The sequence below is a fragment of the Ursus maritimus genome, unplaced genomic scaffold, assembly GCF_017311325.1.
Source record: "Ursus maritimus isolate PB19 unplaced genomic scaffold, ASM1731132v1 scaffold_14, whole genome shotgun sequence".
In the NCBI taxonomy this organism is placed as follows: domain Eukaryota; kingdom Metazoa; phylum Chordata; class Mammalia; order Carnivora; family Ursidae; genus Ursus; species Ursus maritimus.
In genome coordinates, this window is record NW_024423786.1 from 40,896,566 (window position 1) to 40,917,577 (window position 21,012).

Here is a 21,012-nt window from a genome sequence, read left to right on the forward strand (position 1 = left end):
AGGGAGAAGCAGGCTCGATCCCAGGGGCTCGATCCCAGGACCCTGGGATCATGACCTGAGCCGAAGGCAGACGCTTAACCCAGTGAACCACCCAGCGTCCCAATTTTTATTTGTCTTTAAACTTTATAAAACATGGTTTATTTTGACTTCTGAGACTGTTTTACTCACTCTTAGGTGTTTAGGGCACATCCACATAGCTACGTTGTCCAGGTAGGCACAGTTCAATGATTTCACTGCTGTGAAATAGGCTTTTGTGTGATTGTAACCCACTTTAATCATCCGTTCTTCTGTTACAGGGTGGGCAGTTTGGGTTGTTCTTGTTTGTTCTGTCTCAAACATGCATGTCCAGTCTTGGACGTACCGCACAGGGTACCTCTGCAGGGTTTCACTGAGACACCGCACTCCTCCAAGTGTGCTTGGTGGAGCGGTCGTTACATTGAGACAAGGCGCTGGCATCACTCAGCCCTCTGTTTAAATTGGTTGTTACTTTTTCATAAGGTGATTTTTTTGGTAGAGGAAAGTCAGAGAATTGAATATTTTGAACATTGAATCTTGATCATTCTTGTGTAACTTCTTATTTTGTTGTGGACTAATCCTGTGAGTTGTAGGGTTTTAGGAAATTCTAGTTTTTTCCCCAAAGTGAGTGTATCAGTTGACACTTGGACCATAACACTTGATCATGTACTTCTTAGTGTTAGGTTCTGCGGATGTAGTGGGTATAAAATCACATTCCATTGTGGTTTTATTTTTTTTTTTTAACTTTTTAAAGATTTTATTTATTTATTTATTTGAGAGAGAAAGCCCAAGCAGGGGGAGTGGCAGAGGGCAAGGGAGAAACCGGCTCTCCGTGGAGCAGGGAGCCTGATGCGGGGCTCAATCCCGGAACCCTGGGATCATGACCTGAGTCAGAGGCAGACACTTAACAGACTCAGCCACCCAGGTGCCCCTCCGTTGTGGTTTTAAATTACACTTCTCTGTAACTCATTTGAGTATCTTCTGTTTACTGGGCATACACACATCATTCTGAACACAACTATTTTGTCTTTTGCTCACTTTTTAATAGTTTTTATGGTTTCCTTTATAAATCTGATATGCAGCTCTAGTTGTTGTGCTGCCTCTGTTTTCTCCTGTTTGGTTACTTGTTCTTCCTTTTCGGCATCTTTTAATGAAAAGAAGTCCTTGATTTTAATAGAGTGAAGTTGGAGCATGTGGGTGGCTCGGTCGGTTAAGCGACTGACTCTTGATTTCGGCTCAGGTCGTGATCTCAGGTTGTGGGATAGAGCCCCACGTCAGGCTCTGCTGAGCATGGAGTCTGCTTCCGATTCTTTCCCTCTCCCTGTTCCTCCCCCCACTGACGTTCTCTCTCTCTCTCAAACAAGTAAAATCTCTTTTAAAAAATAGTAGAGTGAAGTTAGTCCTTTATGATTAATATGAATATGAATGTGATGTAATCACATGAATAATATGATTAACACTTTTTGTGTTGTGTTACAAATATCATTCAGGTTTTGTTTTTTTCACATGTCTTTATCTAGAATTGGTTTTTAACATATGGAAATGTGGTTGCTTCTGTATGTTAATTTTATAGCTAACCACCTTGCCCTGTGATTATTTCTAGTAACTTTTCGGCAGATTCTTTCAGGTATACAGTTTTATTCTCTGCAATCGTAACTGCTTGCTTCATTTTCTTAATTGACTATTTTGGGCTACAACCACTATGGCAGCATTAAAGGGACATAGTAATACTGTTACTGTGTCCTGCTCTTGATTTTAGAGGAGATACTGTAGGCATCTCTCCAGAAAGGATGACATTTATTGTAGGATTATTGATAATAGTCTTCTGGGGGCTCAGGAACTTCCCTTGTGTCCTTGGTTTTCCAGGAGCTTGTCATGAAAGATACTGAGTTTTCTCAAATACTTCATGGGTGTGTGTGATCAAATAAATCTATAGGCTCATAAATGTTAAATTATCTTTCTGATACTGCATATTGATTTGTCATAATGTAGTGCCTTTTTTATACACTGCTGTATTCTGTTTGCAGATTTTTTGCCTAGGAGATTTTCATTTGTGATTATGAGTGAAATTTAGCCTAATGGCTCTACTATACCTTATCTGTTGTCTGTATCTGATCTGTGAATCAGGGTTATCCTGGCCTCATAGAATGAATGAGGGGGTATTCTCTCTTCTGTTCTCTAGAAAAGTTTAAGTAAGTTTGTAATCCTCTGTTCCTTAGAAGTTTTGTAGAATTCCCCCAGTAAAAACACCTGGACCTGTAGTGATTTGGTTTAAGTTTTTAAATTTTAATTTAATTTAATTTAATTTTATTTTTTATTTTTGTTATGGGACTATTCAGGACTTCTTTTTCTTCTTGAATCTGTTTGGTAAAATACATTTTCTAATAATTTGTTCATTAAATTTTTCTGTTTGGCATAAAGTTTTTGGGAGTTCTTTGTCACTTTTGTTTTGACTTTTCCTTATTAATAGTTATGACCTTTCTTCCAGTCCTTACACAATTAATTTGTGCCTTCTTTTTCTTTTCTTGACCTGTCACATCGATTTATCGACTTTCTTATTTCAAAGAACCAAGTTTGGGGTATATTGAGTCTCTCTGTTGTATGTTTTAACTCTGTCAGTATTTTTGTTTTTTATTTCTTTGATTTTTATCCTTGTTATGTGTTTCTCTGTACCTTCTTTATTCTGTTGTTCTTTTTCTGCTGCTTCTCAAGAATATAGAGCATGTAAACATCAAGCATGTTTTTCTTTTCTGATGTAAGTTTAAGAAGCCTTTACATTTCCCTCTTCATGCTATTTTTACTGACTCCCAAAATTACATTTCTAAGCACAGAGAAATTTATCTGTATATTTTGAACTTCTAATTTCATTGCGTTGTGGTGAGAAACCTTGGGCTGTATGTCATTGACTTTTTGAAATTTATTAAAATTTGCTCTTCGACTTAATTTGTGATCAGTATTTTTTAATGTTACATGTGAGCTTGAAATTAAATACGTATGTGTTCTCTGATTGGTCGGGATAGAACCATCTTGCTGCATTTACATCCACTGTTGATCTTAATTGAGTAAAGTATATTCAAATCCCCCACTGTGAGGCACATTTTCATTTCTGTCCTGCCTTTCTGTCAGTTTTTGCATTATATAGTTTGACACTCTTTTATTAGGTTCCTAAAAGTATGAAAAATTAAAATTTTCTGGTGAATTAAACCTTTTCTTCATTACATTGTCACCCTCCATTTCTAATAATGCTTTATTGATGCCTGTACTAAGTAATAGCACTGTGAAAACGCCACCGTTCCTTGGATTTGCTTTTGCCTGGCTTATCTTCTTTTATGCTTTTGTATTTCCCATTTTCGTGGTCTCTGTATGGATCATTTCTTTAGAGGTATTTTATAGTTTTGTACTTTTCCTTTTACCTGGTTTAATCTGTTTCCCTTGACTTTATTTCTAGAAAATTTTTTGATCCTTTGCATTTTTAAAAAATCTCTACACATCTCTAATGCTCTCTTTTTGATCGTAGATCTTTATGATTCTCTCTTTTAATTCTCTGTTGCATCGATGGCTGTGCTAGATTCAGGATCTGGCAGATCTCATCTTGGCAAACCTTGAGTGCTGAAACTGTCCGATAACGTTTCTGCTCAGTATTAGTGGCTTCCTCTCTTGATGTTTTGCTCTTTGTGAGCTCAATACTTGGACGGCTACAATTGGGATTGGAAAAACTGTCTGCAGGGGATTTTGTTTCTCTTGGTAGCCAGGGGTTGCCACAGGCTTTAGATCCGCCCCCGCCCTCCCACGGCCGACTATAGAATCAGGCTTCCTTTCTCTGCCCTGGACCTGGTTAGTCCAGGGCTCAGCTTCCTGATGCTGAGCTACTTTAAGCAAATGTGTCTAGGTGTGACCTTGAGTCTCCAACTTTCCAGATACTTGATCCAGGTGCAGGATCCAAATATAAACCCTGGCTCCACTACTCCCACACTATGGCCCCACTCCTGGCACTGTAGTCTTTTGGCATTTTTTGGAAGGTGGTAATCTTCCACCTTATGTGAGATTCGTGATATCCCAAACTATCCTGTCCCCCCGCGCTCCTGGTCAGTCAGAATTCTGGACGCAAGGTTTGCTTCCATCTGCAAGAATTAGAGCAGGAGGGATTTTCCTGTTCAGTAACTTCAACACGATTAGTTTTAAATATGTTTGTTTAAATATGTTTTAAGTATTCTCACTGAGGACAAATGCTATTAGTCTTGTCATTTACAAGAGAATAAAATTCAAATTAAAACTGTAGGATATTTGAATGTTTTTATTTAAAACCACAGCAAACCGTCATTATGTGTGAAATATTTGTTTCCGTATAAAATTCTAAAACCAAAAATATTTGTCTGATTGTATTGTCTTTGTTTTTAAAATCTTCATTAACTTCTTAGCTACAGCATATAGTTAAGACTCCCTTAGTACCACATTCAGGGCTCTTCCTCATGAGCATTATGTCCGTCCTTCTGATCTCTCCCATCTGTCCCCCCTTTCCTAGTCATCACCAAGGACTCCCATTTTCCCTGCACCCTTGAGTCTTTCTGTCTCTTCCCTTGAAATATCCTTCTCTGTACTTGTACTACCCACCCCCAGCCCCAGCCATGTCTGCCTAGAAAGCGCTTGTGTAGCGGTGTATTCTTCCCCGACTGAAACAGTCGTGTCCTCTGTCCTTCTCACAGCGTCTACTACATTCACATCTGTGATGGACTTGTTCCTTTGTGTCTTCTCCAGCCAGAATGTGATGCCCTGGAGGTTCAGTGAATATCTAGCTCAGCATTATTTCTCCAGTACCCGACACAAAATATTCAAAATACATACTCATTAAGCATTGATTAAATAGTTGTAAATTATTTGGGGCTCTTTTTTGCTTCTTTGTACTTAAAATTTTTTTTGAGGTTTTCATTTTTATACATGTAGTAAAAACCCTCAGTGCACAGCTCCATGCATTTTCACAAATTAAACACATTCATGTAAACAGCCCCAAGATCAAGAAACAGATCATTACCGGCACCTCAGGCACCCCCTTGAAGCCACTTTTTGTCTGCTCGCCCCTTCCCTGGTTAATGGCTGTCCTGATTTCTAACACCATTGATTACTTTCATCTGTTTTTGAGCTTTGAAATTAATATAAAGTCTGTTTTATGCCAGACTTCTTATGTCAACCTTACAGTTGTGAGACTTGTCCACATTATTGTGTGTACTTGTTTTTCAAGCATCACAGCTATGTGATAGCTTTTATCTTTGTTCCATATTGTGTTACTTGTTCTTGTTCTTTTGCTTGTAGAAGGGGCTGAAGAGGAAAAAATGGAAGCAGATACTGATGGTCAGCAGCCTGAAAAGGTGAAGTCTGTGTGTTTGAATTCTCCTACAACAGAAAAGACACAGAGAGAGCATGACTTTCATAGCATAACGGTTTGGGTTTATTTTGATCTTTGATCCCTTTCAGGGAACTACAAATGATTCTATCAGCCATTGGACTTTGCTGGTTTAAGGTATAATTCTCACAAAGCCTAACCTATGACAGTTTTCACGTACTTATTCAGGGAAGATTTATCCACTCCCCAACCTCCTCTTTTATATCTCTTTCAGGCACAGTTGGGAAAATGAATACAAAATTATGGTTTTTATGAATATTGAATTACAGGGTTTGGTCCTGTACTTGTGCCAGAAGAGAATTATAGAATATTAAGGGATTTTGTAGGAGAGTTAACTGCCAGCAGGAAAATAATTAGAAAAGTCTTAATGAGAAGGTGATATTTGAGGTAGGTTTTAAAGAGCCAGTAGCACTATTAACGTTGAAATTGAAGCGGAGCGGAGGGACTCAAAGATCCCACTGGCAGTTAAGGAGAGATGCTAAAGCCAGTGTGCAAAGGTACCATCAGAGTGCCCCCTGGGTTTGTGACCAATCTCGGACCCGAGAAGCTCCAAGTGCACGTGAGTAAGGCAGAACAGGACTTCATAGCCTCTTCGAGATCAGGGGCACGTCATTTAAAAATGGGCAAAGGACCTGAATAGACATTTTTCCGAAGAAGACATCCAGATGGCCAGCAGACACATGAAAAGATGCTTAGTATCACTCATCAGCAGGGACGTGCAGATCAAAACCACAGTGAGTTGTCACCTCACGCCAATCACAAAGGCTAACATCAAAAAGACAGCAAGCGTTGGCAAAGATGTGGGGAAAACCAACCCTTGGGCACTGTTGATAGGAATGTAAATTGGTGCAGGCACTCTGGAAAACTGTGGAACTTCCTCAGAAAGTTAAAAATAGAACTACCGTTAAGATCCAGCAGTTCCAGTAGTGGGTATTTATCCCAAGAAAACAAAAACACTAATTCAAAAAGAGTTAGGCACCCCTGTGTTCACTCTAGCATTATTTATAACAGCCAAGACATGAAAGCAACACAAATGTCCATTGACAGATGAATAGACAAAGAAGAAGTGGTGTGTATCTCACACACACACAGGAATATTATTACTCAGCCATGAAAAAGAATGAAATCTTGCCATTCCAAACAACATGAATGGACCTAGAGGGTATTATACTAAGTGAAATAAGTCAGACAGAGAAAGACAGCTACTGTTAATATTTAACTTATATGTGGAATCTAAAACACAAAACAGAAATAGACACATAAATACAGAGAAAAAGCTAGTGATTGCCAGAGGGGAAAGGGGTTAGAAAGATGGGCAAAATAGGTGAAGGAGGATTAACGTACAAATTTCCCATTATAAAATAAATAAGTCACGGCGTTGAAAAGTACAGCAGAGCGAACATGGTCAATACTGTAATAGTGTATGGTATATGATGACACTAACGATTTATCGTAGCATCGTGTAATGTATAGAATTGTCAGATCGTTATGTTGTACACCTGAACCTAATATAACCTTGTATGTCAACTATACTCAATGAGAAAAAGGTAAGGTGAGGAGCACATGATGAGCATTCATTCACTATATGAGTGAACATATACAAGCTGGGATTTAAGGTCTTGATTGCATGTGTTGTTTTAAAATTGTATATAGATGAGGATGAGGATAATAGTAAAACTATAGTTCTTATGCTGTTCTAAATATTATGCTTTATACTTTACACTTATGCCTTTATTAATACATCTGGTTCCTAAACAGTCTCATCAAGTCAGTGATAACCTCTTCATTTTATAGACAATGTTACATGATTTGTCCGAGGTCACAGGGATTTCAAAATCCATAAACGAAACCAAATTCCGACCAGAGGAATTGAAGTTTTTAGTCCCCAGAGCATAATCACTGATGCCCTGTTGTGGCTCTTCCCAAAAATCATTAGCAAATGACTGTATTAAAGGGCTTTGTCAGCTTTTTTATTTTGGCAGCATTCCATCTTGCTTCTCTGTTGATCAGTTTAAATGCCCTTGGTCCTTTTGGACAGGTAGTCGATAATTCATTTGTTTATTTTTGAAGCCTGTCTCTGTTTAACCAGTAAGTAATATGCATGAATTTCCATGACATCCTTTGGACACTGTGACCTGGCTTTATAGCAGAGGGCAGAGAGGGCAGGGACTGTGTGTTTTGGAGGCATATTGACATGTGAGCACTCAGGTGTTGAGGAAGTGAAAGGTATTTCTTTGAATTTATTAATTTGCTTTCCAGCTCTTCTCTCTAAGGCCCTTCTGAACCTACTTCATTTCCTGCCAAAAATAGTAGAGGCTTTTGTTACTCTAAGGTAATGTCACTTGTCGAAGGACTGTTTCTGCTCACTCTTCTGTTCTCTTCTTTTGTACCCCTTTCAGGCAGAAAACAAAGGGGAAAATGAAACAGACGAAGGCGAGAAAGCACAAGACGGAGAAAATGAAAAAAATAGTGAGAAGGAGCAGGACAGTGAAGTTAGTGAGGATACCAAATCAGGTAATTTGACGAAACTCTTTAAGACTTGATTTTTTATATATTTATTTATTTTAAAGATTTTATTTATTTGAGGGAAAGCTAGAGGAGGGGCAGAGAAAGAAGGAGAGAATCTCAAGCAGACTCCCCACGGAGTGTGGAACCCAGCTCGGGACTTGGTCTCATGATGCTGAGATCATGACCTGAGCCAAAATCAAGAGTTGGATGCTTAATCAGCTGAGCCACCCAGGCACCCCACCCCCTCTTTAGACTTCATTATGTAAAACTGAAAAGCACTGGAGAAGTGCGGCCAGTTTAATTATGCAGAAATATTTCCTTACCTGTTTTGGGTTTGTTTCTTAATGTAACAGTAAATGTGCATTAGAGTTTGAGTTTTATTTTGCTCCCCCAGGGCTAATGCTAGTGGCTGCCTTGTGTCCGCAGCATGTAGACGGACAAGTTGTTCAGTGTGACTGAAGTCACCACACAGACCTGCCCTTTTAGTCTCTGAGTCTGAGCTGGTGGCTCCATCGTGCCCATCTCAGAAGGCTTGCGGAAGTGCTTTGTTCTCAGCTTCTGATTTCCTGCAGACCCCAGGGTTTCCCGGAGCATTGCATTGACCGATCTTGTTCGTCTTTGGGCTCAGTTCCATTTATATCTTCAGGAGCTACACAGAAAGCTTAGAGAAATGAAGGGGAGACAAAGTGTACTATTTAGAAAATCCGTCTCAGATAGAGGTGCAGTTACATGCATGGAATGAGTCTGCAAAAATCTTAAAAAGAAGGCGGCGGCGGCACTGAGATCTCTTTGTAACCGCAGTCCTAGTTTGTCATGTGGCGGAGGTGAGAAGTACCGTGGCTTATTGAGGCTGGGCACACTGGTAATAAAGCTTTCTGATTTCTTTCAGAAGAAAAGGAAACTGAAGAGAACAAGGAACTCACTGATTCTTGTAAAGAAAGAGAAAGTGATCTCGGGAAGAAGAAAGTAGAACACGAAATTTCCGAAGGAAATGTGGCCACGGCCGCAGCAGCTGCTCTCGCCTCAGCTGCAACCAAAGCCAAGGTTTGCGCTCACAGCCCCTGCCAGGCTCCCTTCAGCCCTGAATGGTCGCCTTGTTTGCAGTTATTGGGAACGTTAGTACAAAGAGCCTTGCACCCAACATGAGATGACTGCTTGACCGGCATTTCTAGGTTAAGAATTCTCGGGCAGGAGGAGGGGGCGGGGGAGGGGGTGCGAGTCACAGATCTGATCTTGAAGCTGGGGGGGGGTGCTGCCTTCCTGGCGTTCCTTGTGCTGCTCCGTGCTCAGCTTTCGGCTCGTGGACACTGCAGGGATGGGGGGCAGAACTTAAAGTCCCTCACATTGGCCTGCAGAACTTGTTTCGGACTATTGTTCCAATTTCTGCTCTATTGAAATGTTTGTGATTTTTAAGACAAAAATCTGTTTCCTTGTATAAATACTTCACCCTGCTCTTACAGACTGAAAGGAGAGAGGGGGACCTAAAATAACTCTTTTTCTTCTTGAATTTGCCAGCTTTTCTGGGGGTGGTTTTCTCTATTTATAACCTAGTATTGGCTTCACGGCATATTTAAGAAGAAAGGAGAATGTTATTTTCCCCACTTTGTGTTAATTTAGCATTTTAAAGCCTTCCAGGCATGAGTATGTGAAGTTTTAAAAAAAAACCTTTTCACCTCTTCTCCATCTTACCCTCCGAAGTAGTTTCCTTCCATTGTAGGTTCCCACGTTTTGAACAGTATTTACTGGAACATACCTAATCGTTTTATCTTGAGCTGTTCTTAATCCATTGGTAAAGATATTCTTTCATGGTCTTTAATACCCACAGACTGTTCTGCTGCAGACTACTTCTCCAAGTGTTTAATCTGTGATGCATGATTTATAACAGACCCACAGATGACCCAGTTCAAACCACAGGACCTCCATTTTGAGTGCCCACCATTGGGTGTGGGTGCCACCCGTGAGGAGGAGGGGTGTAGCCAGTCCGTCCAGACGGCCACCGCAGTAGCTGGAGGTCCTGCGTGTTCAGACTTCCAGGCTCTTCCAAGGATGCCTCCGATCTTCATGGTGATTTAGTTGCAGTATTAGGTATTCTCTCTCCTCTCCCTTCCCCTACCTCTGGGGACTACTGAGGGGCACCCTTGACGAAGTGAGTACTTCTCTGGACACCAGTTTGACCGTGGTTTCACATTCGTTCCGTTTTGTTCCTTCAGCTGAAGCAGTTTTTGGAGCCTCTCTTTCTTCTGCCAGGTTGGACTCTCTGGCATCTCATTGTCTGTGAGCTGAGTTCTCGTGGTTCAGGCTATCACCAGGGACCTTAAGGGCTGCCTTGGGCCTATTTCACAAATGAGCTGGGGGCCAGGAGGGCTTCTGTCCTTCGTGACTTTTTTTTTTTTTTTTTTTAAGATTTTATATATTTATTTGACAGAGATAGACAGCCAGCGAGAGAGGGAACACAAGCAGGGGGTGTGGGAGAGGAAGAAGCAGGCTCATAGCGGAGGAGCCTGATGTGGGGCTCGATCCCATAACGCCGGGATCACGCCCTGAGCCGAAGGCAGACGCTTAACCGCTGTGCCACCCAGGCGCCCCTGTCCTTTGTGACTTTTATCAGGAGACAGCACACCATCCCCCCAGTCTTCAGATATGCAGCCTGCGGTCCTCTCTGTCTCCTCTCATTTTTTCCACTTTCCACGGCTGCTGAGCCACCAAATCCTTCCTGGTGTGGTCGTGCCCCTGGTGATGCCCAGCCCTTTCACTACTCCCTTAGGCTGGCCTCCCATCATCTGTTGCCTGGCTCTTTCAGCCCATTCTCTGTTTTCAGAGGAATCTTTCTCATTTTTTAATTTTCCATTGAAGTATAACTTACATTTGAATAAGTCTATTGAATATACGTCTACAGCTAGTGAATTTGTCGCAGACTGAGCCCACCTCTGGGCTCACAGACAACACCCACATCAAGCAGTATAACATTCCCAGCCTTCCAGAAGATTCCTCATATTCCCTTCCAGTTACTGTGCTGCCCCCCCCCCCGAAAGAATGGTTTCTAGCCTGTTTCTTAATGCCATGGATTACTTCCTGCTTTTTTGACTTCATATAAATGGAATCATACAGTATGCAGAAAAATCTTTAAAAATACAAACAGGAACATGATACTTCCTTAAATAAGCTCCCTAACTCTTTCAGGCAAAAATTTCAAACTCTTTAGTGTGGAATTTACGAGTTTTTCATGCGCAGGACCCTTCTCTGTTCTCAAGCATCATTTCTTGCCTGTTTGACCTGAACTGTTTCTTGCAGTTCTCCTGGACAGAAGCCACTATGACCTCTCCAGCTGGGCTGTTTTGGGCCCACTTCCCTCTCACAAAGATGTTTTTCTCCCTTGCCCTCCTGTTGTCTCTTCTCCCTCTGCCGCTGTGTCTCCTTCACTGTAGGTTGCCAGAGAAGGAACTAAAATGGTAGACTCCATAAAACATCTTACAGATGCTTCATGATGTTTTCATGGTGGATGAAACCATCATGGCGTCATAGCTGTAAAAGTGTGCAGCTTCAGGCACAAAAGTTTGTGTATTGTGCATGGCTGACTGCCTTGCCACAGCTGTTTGGTTCCTTTACTGCAGAGAAACTGCTTTTATGGATCAGTTGCCCTGGTCCTTCGATACTCTGTACGAGGCTTAGAAGAGTCCAAAGAACATTTCCCTTCCAGATCACTGAATTTTCACTCCCTCATCCTCTCTCCCTCTTATTGCTGATAACGGGGAACTTAGATCGTTATTCTCATGACAGCTGCGTTTTCCCCAGATCTGTGAGTGATACACATGTGTGTGATGCATGACTTGGCACGTTTGAGCTGTTGAATGCCACTTACAGCTGGGTCTCATGCATTTCACAGCACACATAATCATCTTGGTGCTACATGGGAATTAAGGGTAAGGAATTCACTGAAATGACTGTAATTAGTACAGCCTATCTAGCCAATCCAAGTTTTCTCTTATTCTCTTTTTGTTCTTCTGTATCTATAAACAGCTTTGTTATTAAGAGTTTTCCTTGATACATTTTAATTGTTTGTCACACTGACATGGAGTGGTAATTATAGGTTCTGAATCTAGCTCCACAACACACAGGGAGGGTGGGCATGCTTTCTGGCTCTTCCCCATCCTTGCCATATGAGGGACTCGTTGGTAGCATATCCATTTCTTCGTTGCACCTACTGACAAGCTGTGAATTGACCCACCTGAAGAGTGGTGTGTGGGTGTGAGAAGGAACGCCATTGGCTGGGTGCTCTATATCCTTTCCATCTGGGTGCTTAGGTTTAGCTGGAAGGAAGAGTCCAGAACTATTGCTGGAATAAACCAGAAATCCCCCAAACTAGAATATGTTCTCTTTTTTTTCAGCAGCAGGAGGATTCAGTTCTTCCAAGATAGCAGAGATCACATTTTCTTAAGACCACAGGCATTTTCTTCAGATTGGTTCTGTCACCATCCCATGTCCATGTACCTTGAAATGGCTAAAGTAGGTTTGTCTTCAAGGTTACCGGGTGTTAGTTCTATAGTAACAGGAAGATTCTTTCTCACCCCCAGTGACACCTCTTGCTCCCTTTTGCCTGAAATTCTCTTGAGATAGAAAATCTTTCATTGTACATTGTAGTCCTAAGGCTTTACCAGAGTAAGTGTTGACTGAAATCAATTGATAGTATGTGCATTGATCATTGGAACCATATCTTTTTACTTGATACTGTGAAGAGAAGACAGAAGGAAAAATTGACCTATTTGATCATTTTGCCTACAGTTCCCTCTCTTCACTTTCATCCTTATGTGACTAAACAGAGCCTACTCTTGTTCTACTACTTGAAATCCGTACTTTATTATATAAAATTCACCTCAATTCTATTACAACCAGCTAACCTCTTTGTTATCATTAATCTTTTTGTGGTTGTTTCTCCACATAGCATACTTCTGGGGCACACCCCCAGACCTCATCATTCTTAAGTTCCATAAAGCCAGTATGTGAAGAGATGGGTGTTCCCTGCAGCCCTTCTTGGGAAGGTCCTGGTCATTACTGCGGCCAGACCTTTGGGAATCCGCAGCCTGAGCATCAGCAGTGCTCTTGTCCCAGTTGACCGTGGCTGTGTACCCACCACAAAACCTGGCAGCTTAAGAACATCATCACTTTATTGTATCTTACCATTTTTGTGAGTGAGAAGCTCAGGCTGACTTAGCTGGAAAAGTCGTGCTCTGCATGGCTTTGGCTGGGCTGTGAGGGGGGCCAGGGGTGGCTGTACCACGGGACTGGCTGGCATCACCGTCTCCACACAGCTCATCTACAAAGTCATCTTGGGCTTCTTCATATTAGGGTGGTATCACAAGAGTTGGAAGCTTATAACTTTACGAGAAGAGTGTCCCAAGCAATGAGAATGGGAACCTATCAGTGTCTTACAGCTTGGGCCCCCAACCTGGTACTGTATGACCTCAACCCAGCTCTACCAGTCAAAAGTTCTGTGCAGATTCAAGGTGCGGGGATCGTTGACCACACCTCTAGATGGAAGGCATGCCACCTTAACCCCCGCAGTCTGCCCTCTGGTCACAAATTACCCACAGTTCTCCTGGTTGAAAAGTAAACAACACTCCATTGTCTCATATTTATGATACCAGGCTAAAGCTGGGGGTCTGAGATCTTCTCTAAATCAAGTACAGATGTGAAGCTCCTTAGGAATGGTCTTTCAGGTACAGCTCCTTGCATGTTGGTCTTCTCAGTTGGAAGAACTTGAGGACTGACATAACAGTGGTGGGACACATAGAGAAAAACTGCACTTACGTTCAAGAAAGGTGAAAATGGGAGGCACCAAGAGAGCACTCGTGGTTCAAGGCAACTTTCAAATCTAGTCAGGTGCACATTTCCAGGGTCTTTATTCACCGGGGCCCAGTCCTGCCCCTTATGACTTATTCTCTGCAGCTTTCAACTTGGCCCTTTGGGCTTTGGATTCTGCCTTCTGAGTCATTTTCCTTTTCCATTAAAAAAGCAGCCCAGTTTTGCTGCGAAGGGGCTTTCTTGACCTGCAGTAAGAGTCCCAGAAGAAAAGGAGAGAGTGAAAGAGGCAGAGGGGGAAGAAAGAAATTATGGCTGATTGAAAACTCCAAACTTGAATGAAAACATTAGTTTATGGTAATATAGAATATAGGAGACATGTTCGTAAAGATACATAGAGGTCCTCCCATCTAGTAGAGAGAGTCTAAGAGGTTGGCATACCCTTACGATTCTTAGAAATCCTACCATGTACTTGGTTCAGGAGCTCTTACACACACACCTTGATCTGTTTACTCTGAGGTCATGATTAACATGTAGTGCTCTGGAATTTATCTTTGTCCTGAAGCCATTTTCTAGTTTCAGATCCTTTCTGGGAGCAACTAGAGATGAGAAACCATTCTTTTTTCAAATCCTGCTCTGTTTGCTCTCAGTTGTCTGGGAGATTTCTGACTCTAATAATTATGGCCTGGACTGAATAGTTCCTTCTTTGGTTCCTTTCTCTTCTGTCTGCTTGTAATAAAATACCTAGAGGATGTTTATGTTTTGCCTGGAAATCACTCCAGCCAGATCCGTAAGTTCATTAATAACCCTTTGTACTGTCCACATCACTAGAAGTGACAATGTTTCCCGACTTTGTGCTGTTAATATAATAAAGATTGACTTCTCCCCACCTCCAGTAACCTCTCCGTCTTAAAGCTCTCGCCAGTGGTTTTCTTTTTCTTTTTTTTTTTTTTCTTAAAGATTTTATTTATATATGTGACAGAGAGACAGCCAGCGAGAGAGGGAACATAGCAGGGGAGTGGGAGAGGAAGAAGCAGGCTCCTAGCAGAGAAGCCCGATGTGGGACTCGATCCTGGAACGCCGGGATCACGCCCTGAGCCGAAGGCAGACGCTTAACGACTGCGCTACCCAGGCGCCCCCTCGCCAGTGGTTTTCTTAAGGTCCTTTCACCCTGTGCCCACTGCGTGATCCAAAGCCACACTGAAGGTTTTTGATAAAACAGCACCCCATTTCCAGATACCAAGTTTCTCTTCCCCAAACAAGACTTCGTAGTTAGAAAAAAGAAGACCAAACAACCATTTTATTATATCTCATGATTGTGCAGAATTTGAGCCTAAACACCTGTGCAGTTTTGCTCCACGGGGTCATTAGTTGAATTGTAGTGGTACTCGCCTCATGGTAGGTTCATCTGGAGGGTCTGAGACAGATCCCTTCAAGTCCCAATCCTTGGCAAGGGTGGCTGGACCCTGTTCCCTCCTCATACAGTCTCATGGTTTCTCCCTGTGGTCTCTCCCTGTGGTCTCTGGAACATACTTATTATGTGGCACCTGGGGACTCCCAGAAGGAATGTTCCAAGGGACAGGACATGAAGTTCCCAAGCAGGGAGCTGGAAAATGGCACCACTGTTTTCTCTTGGGCAAGGCAGTTAGAGAGAAGCCTGTCTTGATTCCAGAGGAGGGATTATAGACCCTCCTTTCCATGGAAAGAAGGCCAGTGACTTTGTGGCCATCTTTAATCTACCACAAGTCCCTTCTAAGAATTCCCTGGGGAAGGTATCCACTAAAATATCAGTTCTAAATAGACATTTGTAGATAACTATAAAAGGCCATTGGATTTCTAATTTAAATTTTTAATTCCAGCTCTGCCATTTACTTATCTCTTAACGTGAGGCAACTAAAATAAATTTTCTTTCTATTTATTTATTTATTTTTAATAATAATTTTGTTATGTTATGTTAGTCACCATACAGTACATCCTTAGTTTTGGATGTAGTATTCCATGATTCATTAAAATAAATTTTCTGAGCCTGTATCATTTTGTTTGAATCACAAGTCCTTTCTGATCTGCCTTTCTGACAAGATTATTATAAGAGTCAAATTAAATATATTTTTTAAAGATTTTATTTATTTGTCAGAGAGCACAAGCAGGGGGAGAGAGATAGGTAGTAGGAGAGGCAGGCTCCCCCCTGAGCAAGGAGCCCGAGGTGGGACTCGATCCCAGGACCCTGGGATCATCTCCTGAGCTGAAGGCAGGTGCTTAACTGACTGAACCACCCAGGCATCCCAAGAAACAAATTAAGTATTAAAAAAGCATTCTGTAAGCTGGAAAGTACCACATTTTGATTATTCATTAAACCAGTATCTGAGTGTCCATTATGTGCTGGACTCTGCTATAATGGTAGATTTATTTGGTACCAAAGAGATATGGATGGTGCCTACCTCTTAGGAACTCACAGTCAACCCACTAATCTTGAACATTATATTTTGGTTGAGCCATTAGGGTATACAGTTAGTCGTGAAGGAAAAAAATAACAAACTAAACTAAACATGTATAAGATGCTAGAAATGTCCCTTTAAGGAGTCAGTATCAAGTGAGATCTAGTTAGGGATTATGTACAATTTCATTTAATGTATATTGGAATGAAACTCTTATACATGCAATACATAAATTTATTCTACTTTTGCGTATTTAATTTTTACACAAGTCATGTTATAGATGGATTGCTGCTTTAGTAGATACTTAATCCCTAACAACAAAGATGTTTCCTCTGTTACGTCACGGATGATTTTTGAGTTTCTTGATCTCTTCCATCTCATAGAGGTGGAAACAAACCCACAGAAGTCAATGAGAAGCCCAAAGTTAGGTGACTAGTTGTAGAACCAAGATCAAAACCTACATCTGCAGACTTGGAGTCTGACTGTTCCCAACCAATGCAGAAACATAATCTGATAAAATCCTCCATTCTAATGAAAATGTTTTCAAACATTTTACAATTAAAAACCCAACAGCTAGCTCAAAAAATAAAGTACCTTTTTTTTTTGTTCTCTTAATATGTCTGTGATTTAAGTTTCTGATTTTGAAGAACCAAAATATAACAGAAGAAAGAAGGAAACATCTAATACAGTGAAGTCCTCCCTGTCTCCATGTGTCGCCTTTCTTATTGGCCAGTTTTGTTTCTAGGCGAACTTTAGAACGGAGTTCAGTTCCCAGTTAACTGTGACCTTTGGTGAGATTATTAACTTTTCTAATCTTCAGTTTCTTTCTATATATAAAGAATTCTTTTCCAGCAGGTTATTATTAGAAGTAAAAGAAGTAGCATGAAAAGACAGCATGGTGTCTAGAATGTCATAAGTGCTTAATAAACCCCAATATTCCCCCTCAGTCCAGTAATGTATTTCACAAGTTAACTCTCACTTTTACCTGCTCAGATTTTTTTTTTTTTTAAAGCAGACGTGAGTGGTATTTGGGTCCATTAACAACTTTTGTCCATTGCTTCATAACGTTTACCTAGTCACTTCAAGGCCCTATGAAGGCTTTGTAATTTCCTGCAGAATCTACTTCTGATAAGCCTTTGTGACTTCTCTGAATTGACTCAGTACATGTATGTCACCAAATCTGTACAGTCGCATAATTTCTTAGAGTCTTGGTAGCAGGATGTATGCCATTCTGTAAAGCATACTACTTTCTTGCCTTCTCCCAAGTGCAAAAGAAACTTATGCCAGTAAAAATAAGGACAGTCCTAGACGTTAAATCAAAAAAGAGGCTCTTCCCCTAGATCTAGAAGTGCAGGAGATGGAGAAATGGCATATTAACACATTCATTAGGATACAGTCAGCAAAATTAAGAAAGTGAAGCAATGCAAGGGACCAGGCCATTTCTTTCAGAGAAACCTGTTGCATTCCTCCTCTTACAAATAAGGACCGCAAGATGGAGCAGAAGTGAAGGGGCAGTCATTGGTTTTAATAATTGTAGAAAGAAAATCAGAGCTAATATATAAACTAACATTATTACTAAGACCCGAAATATGAAAAAGCCACATTTGATGTGGAACATTAATTCTTTTCTCCTGTTTCCACTCAATCCAAACGTTATCAAGCTCACCAGTGAACAGTCTTACACTTGGTAAGGGGTAATTTTGATACCTATTAAAACTTTTTCTTTAGAGGTCAGACTGAATAATTCTGTAACTCTTTAGTAGTAAACAAACTGCCGTAAGTAGTAAACAGACTTTCCCTAAGTCTTTTACTCAAATTTGTTTATTTTATTTTATTTTTTAAGGATTTTACTTATTTATTTGACAGAGAGAGACAGCCAGTGAGAGAGAGAACACAAGCAGGGGGAGTGGGAGAGGGAGAAGCAGACTCCCAGTGGAGCAGGGAGCCTGATGTGGGGCTTGATCCCAGGAACCTGGGATCATGCCCTGAGCCACCCAGGCACCCCTCAAATTTGTTTCTTTAGTTTGAAGGCCACGGGTTTTTCATCTGTCACTCCACAAAGCGCCCACGTTCACTTGTAGAGATTTCTGGTGGTTTCTTAACCTTGAGCACAGGTGAATTCTAGGCTTTTGATAAAGGCTGCCTCTTCTCCCTGCTCTCTACTCTCCACCTCATGTCCTTGTTTCCTCCCTCTCTCAAATTACCAAGCATGCAAAGCATGGGGTTTCCCCAGGCCTTGGCCCTAGGTAGTGAAAGTTAGGTGAATAGATAGAGTTGCGGTAAGTGTTGTCATGGAGCCCGTGGGAGCCATGATGCAGGGAAGCTGCCCAGAGGAAGTGATGCTTGATGCTGAGTTTGAAAAGACAGGTTGGAAGTGGTCCCGTGCAGGTAGAGGAGGGTCTTCCGACGAAGTGGGCTCCCAGGGCATACAGCTCACAGGTACGAGTCACCCACTGTGCTCCACGCACTGTTCGTACGTTGTGTGTGTCCTCACCACACCCCGATGTGGGTGCAGTTGTGTTCCGTTGTCACAAATGAGGAAACAGTCCCAGGGAGGCAGGGGAACTTCTAGGCCGTGGTTACATAGGCATACCTCGTTTTATGGTGCTTCACAGATAGCGCAGTTTTTTTTACAAATTGAAGGTTGGTGGCAATCCTGAGTTGATCAAGCCTGTCAGTGCCATTTTTCCAACAGCATTTGCTTACTTCCCGTCTCTGTATCACATTTTGGTGATTCTTGTAATATTTCAAACTTTTTCATTACTGAATTTCTTACGGTGATACGTGATCAGTGATTGCCACTTGCTGAAAGGCCAGATGGTGGTTAGTACTTTTTAGCCACAAAGCATTTTTTAATTAAGGTATATACATTTTTTTGAGGCATAATGCTATTGCATACTTAATAGACTTTACACGGTAATGTCAACATAACTTTTATATGCGCTGGGGAAACCAAAAAATTGATTTGCTTTGTTTCGTTACTGGTTTTATTGGGTGGTGTGGAACTGAACCTGCATTATCTCCAAGGTATTCCTGTACAGGCAGGAAGCACTCTGCCTGCCCTCTCCTGCGTTTTATTGACCTCTATGTGATGCGGCCTATCGGGAAAGAAGTAATGGACAGGGGTTGGCTTGGCAGAAAATTCTTACTATAAAAGGAGACACGGGGAATGCATAGGGAACTGTTAAAGCACATTCTAAATATCTGAGTAAGGGCTAACACTGGTCCAGTTTAAATTCTCAGCATAATTAAACCACACTTGATACATAAAGTAGCAAAATCACCTTTGCCTAGACAGCCACCTGTACAGTACCTCTCCTACCTCACACCTTGTATGTCATGTCACATTGAAGAGTTTTTAACCAGGTTTTTAATCCCTTTTCTGCCACATGATAGTTGTGTAGCCTTGAACAAGCTTTTTTTTTTTTTTTTCCTTCCCACTTTTTGTTTGAAAGTAACTGTGGTTTGGGAGCGCCTGGCTCATTCGGTTAAGCGTCTGACTTCCGCTCAGGTTATGATCCAGGCATCTTGGGATTGAATCCCACGTCGGGCTTCCTGCTCAGCGGGGAGTCTGTGTGTCCTTCTCCCTATGCTCCTCCCCCATACTCGTGCTCTTTCTCTCTCTCAAATAAATAAAATCTTTAAAATAAAATAACTGGTTCCCAGAAGTGGCAGAACTTGGTATCACGGAACAGTCCTGTGGACTGTTCACCAGTTTCCTCCAATGATAACGTCTTCTTTTTAGTCTAGTATTTTTTATTCTGTTTTCTCCTCTATGATCTTGTTGATTCCATCAACTTCTGTTATGCTTTCCGTGTTGTTTCTAGTGATTTTAGGATGCATCCTTGAGTTGTTGTAGTTTAATCCAAAGTGTTCTTACCACTTCTTCAGTAATGGGAGAACCTTACTGCTTTTCCCCTGTCCACTGCTTCTCACTTCCTTTCTCCACTGCAGTGTTGTTTTTGTTTTTGTTTTTTGATGAAATAAGTTACTTTCCTCCTGTTCTAAGAACTCTTGAGAACTTCGTTCTGTGCAGGCCTACCGGCAATGACTTCTCTGTTGTTTCTCTTAAAAGGTCTTGATTTCACCTTCCTTTATGAAATGTAGTCTCAGTGGATATAGAATTCAAGGTTATGGTTATTTTCTTTCAATACTTAAAAGAATGGCCTATTCCACTGTCCACTGTAGCTATTAGTAAACCAGCTGTAAGCCACATTGTTATGCCATTGGGGGTGAATGAAGATGCTGTGTCCTTTCTTTTTCTTTTTTTTTTTTTTTAAAGATTTTATTTATTTATTTGACAGAGACAGAGACAGCCAGCGAGAGAGGGAACACAAGCAGGGGGAGTGGGAGAGGAAGAAGCAGGCTCATAGCGGAGGAGGCTGATGTGGGGCTCGATCCCATAACGCTGGGATCACGTCCTGAGCCGAAGGCAGACGCTCAACCACTGTGCCACCTAGGCGCCCCTCTTTTTTTTTTTTTTTAAATACTTTTCAGATTATCTTTTTGGTTTTAGTACTCTGTAGTGTACCTTGATATGATTTTTGTTGTTGTATTTTCTCTCCTTGGGGTTTGCTAAGCTTGAATCTCTATGTTGATCGGTTTCATCTGTTTTGGGAAATTCTCACCTCCTCCCTTGTTGAATACAGTTGACAATTGAACAACGCGGGGCTTAGGCTCCCCACAGTCAAAAACCAGCATATAAATTTGCCTCCCCCAAAACTGAACTAATAGCCTGCCGTTGACCAGGAGACTTACCGATAATATACACAGTTAATACTATGTTGTACGTTCTATGTATCATAAACTGTATTCTTATAATAAAGTAGGCTAGGGAAAAGAAAGTGTTACGAAAATCAT

The 21,012-nt window shown here is 41.3% G+C and overlaps 1 protein-coding gene across 1 annotated transcript in view; it reads left to right on the forward strand.

Moving 5' to 3' along the window:
* SMARCC1 (SWI/SNF related, matrix associated, actin dependent regulator of chromatin subfamily c member 1) overlaps positions 1 to 21,012 on the forward strand; it is a 164,302-nt gene that overhangs the window by 110,262 nt on the left and 33,028 nt on the right. Inside the window, exons 22-24 of the mRNA XM_040628898.1 lie at positions 5,323 to 5,378; positions 7,813 to 7,927; positions 8,811 to 8,965. Of these exons, the coding sequence (XP_040484832.1) occupies positions 5,323 to 5,378; positions 7,813 to 7,927; positions 8,811 to 8,965 (326 nt within the window). The remainder of the gene's footprint in view (positions 1 to 5,322; positions 5,379 to 7,812; positions 7,928 to 8,810; positions 8,966 to 21,012) is intronic.